This window comes from Trichechus manatus, unplaced genomic scaffold (assembly GCF_000243295.1).
Source record: "Trichechus manatus latirostris isolate Lorelei unplaced genomic scaffold, TriManLat1.0 scaffold00013, whole genome shotgun sequence".
Classification (NCBI taxonomy): domain Eukaryota; kingdom Metazoa; phylum Chordata; class Mammalia; order Sirenia; family Trichechidae; genus Trichechus; species Trichechus manatus.
The window spans coordinates 22467891-22473496 of record NW_004443949.1 but is presented as its reverse complement, the minus strand read 5'-3'; the positions used below and the strand labels follow the sequence as shown (position 1 = coordinate 22473496).

Genomic DNA, 5606 nt, shown 5'->3' with positions numbered 1-5606 from the left:
AGGAGCAGAAGAGGCGTGAGGTCAAGGAGCAGAAGAGGCGTCAGGCCGAGGTCGAGGAGCAGAAGAGGCGTCAGGCCGAGGTCGAGGAGCAGAAGTGGCGTCAGATTGAGGAGCAGAAACGACGTGCAGAAGAACAGAAGCACCAAGCAGAAAGAGAAAGGGAGACTTCAGTGAAAATATACCAGTATAGAAGGTCTGTCCCCACAGCCAAGGGCTCACATGATTTTAATGGGCTTTGCTTAGCTATATCCATTCCTCACTGCAAATGGCACCTCATTGATCTTTCTGCTCCCTACCATCAATTCTCTATGCAGGTGAACACAAGCAGCCCAAGGGGACCCTTTAAATTGTTAATCTGATCATGTCCTCCTACTTCCTTGCTCAGAGTGCTCCAAAGAGCTTACCATCCAAAGTCCTTGCCATGGCCTAAAAGGCTCCTATAAGCTACATCTTGACCGTCTTCTCTACCTAGCTTCCTACCACCCTTCCCCTCACTCACTCTGTTCCAGCCACACCGGCCTTCTTTTGATTCCTTGAAAATACCCAACATATTCTGCTCCTAGACTTTTGCACTTTCTAGTCCCTCTGCCTGGACAAGCATCCCTCACATAACTGTTTGCCTTGCTTACTCCTTTTCTTCAAATCTCTGCTCAAACATCACTTTCTCAGACTTACCAGAATGTGTGGTTTAAAATACATGCCTCTTTTACACCGCTTCTCTCTCTCTCTGCTATTATCCTGTTTTATATTATGCGTTTATTTGCTTGTCTGTGGGTCTGCCTGCCCCAGTAAAGTGTAATATTATGAAGGCATTGATTTTAGGTTGTACACTTCTGTAGCCCAGCCCTAGAACAGTACGCTCAGAGAGCAGGCACTCAGTATATACTTGAAGAATGAATGAAAAGTGAACAAGTGAGTAAATAGATGGGAAATATCTGTTAGAGATCTATTTTCTGCAGTGTTTGGTTGGAATACTTCGGTATGTTTAGTTTTTTAAACCAGAAAACATTCTCATAGAGTGTCTAGAATACCATTATTTTGGTATCTAATTCTTCAACTCAGGGAAGTCCTTAACATTTAGTATTTTGACTAAAATCTCTTTTCCATCATCTAGGCCTATTGATTCCTATGATATACCAAAGCAAGGAGAAGGATCTTCAGGTTTGCTTCCAAGTGACAGGTTTGTAAAACATTTCATTATTACTAGTGACGTCAGGATAAAGCATCGAAAATAAATCAACTACTTTACCAATCATTCTCTTTGGTGTTTTTCCTTCATAAATGTGAAACAGATGCTCTTAATGTGACATATTTAAAATATTATATTCTGTGTTTTAATAAAAAATCCAAGGTTGGTAGGAATTGGCTTCAGATGAACCTTCCAGGACATGCCTAGATGTCTTGTACAATTGCTCTAGCCCCTTGTCTTCTGTGGAATACAAAGAGACCTTGCTGGTTTATCTTTGTATCAGGTAACTTTTTCTGTGTAACAAACTACCTCTAAGCTTTGTTGTTTAGCTCATGGTCATCTTGATCAGCATATTGCACTGGAGTTAGTTGGGCAGTTCTGGTCTTGTATCTGCCCATGTGTCTGCTACTGGTTAGTTAGGCAGTTCTGTTTTTGGGGGCTCGGCTGGCTGTCAGCCAGGGAAATGACGGCAACAGGCCATGTGTGTCTCAACATCCAGCAGGCAAGTGTGGAGATATATATATATAGAGAGAGAAAGAGACAGAGAGTGACTGAGCAGGGTAGAAAGAGAGAGTTAAAAGAGGGGATGCACGCAAGGTATCTTGAGGTCACCATTGCTTCTACCACATTCTGTTGTCTAAAGTAAAGTCATAAGGTGAGCTCAGGTTCATGGAGAGCAGAGAATTTCTCTCTCTTTGTGGGAGGAGTCACACCGCAAGGGGCATGGATACAGAGAAAGGAAGAATAGTGTCCAGGTTTTGCAGTCTACCCTAAAAACCAAAACCAAACCCACTGCCATCAAGTCAGTTCCAACTCATAGCAACCCCATAGGGTTTCCAAGGCTGTAAATCTCTGTGGAAGGAGACTTGCCGCATCTTTCTCCCACGGAGCCGCTGGTGGTTTCAAACTGTCGACCTTTTGGTTAGCAGTTGGTCACTTTAACCACTGCACCATCAGGGCTTCTATATAATAAACTGCGTTTTAAGGAGGTGATGATGTACAATGGCTTAAACTTACCCAAAAAGATGTTTTATTGGATATCTGAAATGAGAACTATGACCTTTCTCTGAGACGGCTTGGTTAGAACTAGTTAGTAGTCAGATTTGGAGGGAATAAGGATAGGATTTCAAGTATCTGAAAAGTTAATACATGTCTTAAAATTTTCTAAATCATTAAATTTATTTAAACTAATTTTAAAAATGTTTTGTGTTTATGAAATTACTAAGGACTTCTGAACAGAGTCTGTCCGTAAATCTAGTGTTTGGCCATTAACGTCGATGTTTTCTAAGCTCAATTTCTCCCTTAGTAAATTTGCTTTCCTTGCTAAACTTACAGACTGTTATAGCTTTAGACAATTGGGATGGCTGAATGAGGCTCAGAATAGTTAGGTCAAAGACAAGGAATAACCAAGTAGGAGTGGACTGACAATAAGCTAGAAAAAAAAAATAGTGATAAATGGCGTAACTTTCTAGGTAACTATGTTTATTTCTCTTTTAAAAAATCGATTGATTTATTTGTATATTTAAAGAAGCTTTATTTATGCAGCTCATTACCTTGGGGGAAAACAGTGAGGATGCAGAGAAAGGAAACTTAAAGAATCTTGAAAATATGGAACACCTCTAGGCAGTCATGATGTAGCATGCCCTAGAGGCATTAAGGAGTATTGCTAGACATCTGATAATAAAAAGTATTTTCTTTTATGTAAATAGAAGTGATACCATTGGTGAGTACTGTCTAACAGTTGTGATACCTTGTCAGTATGTATTATATATGGTTATACATTATTATATGTTATTGTATTATATACGTATATATGCGTATATTCATGTACACATCCATATATAATATCACATACTATTATATATGTTTATTATTGTTGTTTTTACTATTATTATTTTTGAAGCTCAGTGTGCCTAGGAGAATGAGATCAACATATCTTGATTTATAGACCTAAGGACGTCAGGCACTTTCAGATGTTGGTTAGGGCAATAAACTCCAGTACCTCTTTGAAACACTAGGGTAGCATTTGGTAAGTTGCTGTTTCTGAGTTGGCAGTGGTACCCTAATGCCCGAGAAACTGGTATCACCACCCTCAGGCGGCGTGGAGGAAGTGGGACAAGCTGGTTTCAGGTATTCTGATGACAGATGCTGTGTACAGCCTGGTAAGACTGAGATCTAGCAGGAGTGCAAGTGCAAAAATCGGTTAAAAAAAAAAATTATAGCTTTAATCATCGTACAAGTTGGAGAAGTACTGTCACATGCTTATATTATTTCTAGCATATACTCTTCTGTTTTGGGGTGTCACTGTTGTCAGCCAGTTAGTACAACATGAAAAATTACTTGATATAAAAATAAATATAGCTCTTAACAGACATAGAAAATAAATCAACTGCTTTAAAAAGCAATCTCTTTGATGTGTTTCCTTCATAAATATGAAAAAAAGATGCTCTTAATATGACATTTAAAATATTATATTTTGTGTTTTAGGAATAAATCCAGATCCACTACCGAACTGGATGATTACTCCACAAATAAAAATGGTAAATGTGATTTGTTTTTTCAAATGTCTTCAGTACAATTGCTTATTTATGCTATTGCATGCTATCTATGATCAGTATTTTTAAGGTCAAGATATTTCAGGTTCATTAAAACTACATAATTGAAATACTTAGTATTTTTAGCAGTTGTGTATAAAAACAAACTTTATTTTGTGCTTATTTTGGCTTTAGTTTATAATGAAGAGAATAGGAGATTAAAATGATTCTTATATAGCTAATGAAATATGTGGAAATTTTGCAAAGTGATGCTGATACAGTTTTATTTAGTAGATTTCATCTTGCAGCCAAAGAAATTAGACTGAAAAGATTCCTGCAGAATACTGGAGAACTTAAAAATTGTGTATGAATTTGAAATTGTACGTTTAAATGCCAAAATGTCAAAAAAAAAAATCCAGAATGATAATGATTTCTCTAACTTGGCAAACATCATTGGAACCAGAAATTGTTAGTATAAAGTGTATTTTTGAAGCACACATGTAAGTAAAATTACATAGTTAAGAAAAAACTCCTAAGCAATTAGCATTATTTTAAATTGGGTTTATATATGCAAATACCAAAGTAGATCAGGAGATGGAGAGAAAATAAATCTCTGTGGTCAGATGATGTTTCCTGATTCAAATTGAGGTGGGGATGATACTTCAAAGTTGTGAATGTTTTACTCAAATCAGAAATGAATAGGTAAATCCAGTGAGACAAAGCCCTTAGAATAAAAGCTTAACTTGTCCTTAATAAATTCAACATCCAAACATCCAAATTATAGTTCTGGCAGTTTCTTAGAGCAGTCACAAGTCTGATGACATTCATGGGTTATCATTTGGATGACTTGGATATTTTTTTAAGTTAACAAAAGCCATTTCAGTGGCTCAGATACACTTCGATTTCTACAGTGTGGTTAAGATTTATTCCATGGTTTATGCTATGAGAGCTTGAATCATGCAAGCTGGAGGTACATGCACTCAGGTCTCTTCTCACTCCCCAGTGGGAGTATAAATTTTTTGAAAGAAGAATACTCCCTGATAGCATGCACTTGACTGATTTAATTTTGGAAGGAAGGGAAGAGTAGAAGAAAAACTATTTCTACATCAATCTGTATAAACATAATATTGCTGCAATCAACCTCCTTAGTTGTTGAATGTGTTTTGTGGTGTTCCTTTCGCTGTGGCATTGGAATTCCCAGGAATCAGAGACTGTTAACATTAAGGTCTCATGCAGCATCCTCCGTGTGAATTGATCATGTTAGCACATGTGCACACCGTCACATTTTTGGCAGTACTGTATTTGGAGATTTATCAATTATCACTTTTTATGTACGAATCCTGAAGCTTTTGATGTGTTGTTAATTTAGGAAGCAGTAAATATTTGGACCAAATTGGGAGCACCAGCACTTTACAGAAGAGCTCCAAGAAGGAACAAGTCCCATCAGGAGCGGAGTTGGAGAGACAGCAGATCCTTCAAGAAATGCGGAAGAGAACATCCCTTCACGATGACAACAGCTGGATCCGACAGCGCAGCTCCAGCATAAATAAAGAGCCTATTAGTCTGCCTGGAATGATGAGAAGGTACGAGACATCTTAGGAATTATTTCCTGTTCTCTATTCTTGCTACCGGGTGGAAACCTCAGCATGACCCATATTGGCTAATAAATGAGAGACCGAGGTGGGAGAACAGGAAAGGCACCTTTATTTCATTGTACGAGAAAATGGAGTCAGTCGGAGCTGCTGCTGCCAAGTCTGCTCACCAAGGGCAGGCAGGCAAGTTACTTTTTTTTATTTTATTTTTATTGTACTTCAGGTGAAGGCTTACAGAACAAATAGTTTCTCATGAAACAGAAGTACACATGTTGTTTTATAACATTGGTT

General features: G+C 37.9%; 1 protein-coding gene across 3 annotated transcripts in view; it reads left to right on the top strand.

Moving 5' to 3' along the window:
- LMO7 (LIM domain 7) overlaps positions 1 to 5606 on the top strand; it is a 57919-nt gene that overhangs the window by 40363 nt on the left and 11950 nt on the right. For all 3 annotated transcript variants that reach the window (XM_023726723.1, XM_023726725.1, XM_023726724.1), the window contains 4 exons: positions 105 to 193; positions 1115 to 1180; positions 3677 to 3729; positions 5093 to 5306. In XM_023726723.1, the coding sequence (XP_023582491.1) occupies positions 105 to 193; positions 1115 to 1180; positions 3677 to 3729; positions 5093 to 5306 (422 nt within the window). The remainder of the gene's footprint in view (positions 1 to 104; positions 194 to 1114; positions 1181 to 3676; positions 3730 to 5092; positions 5307 to 5606) is intronic.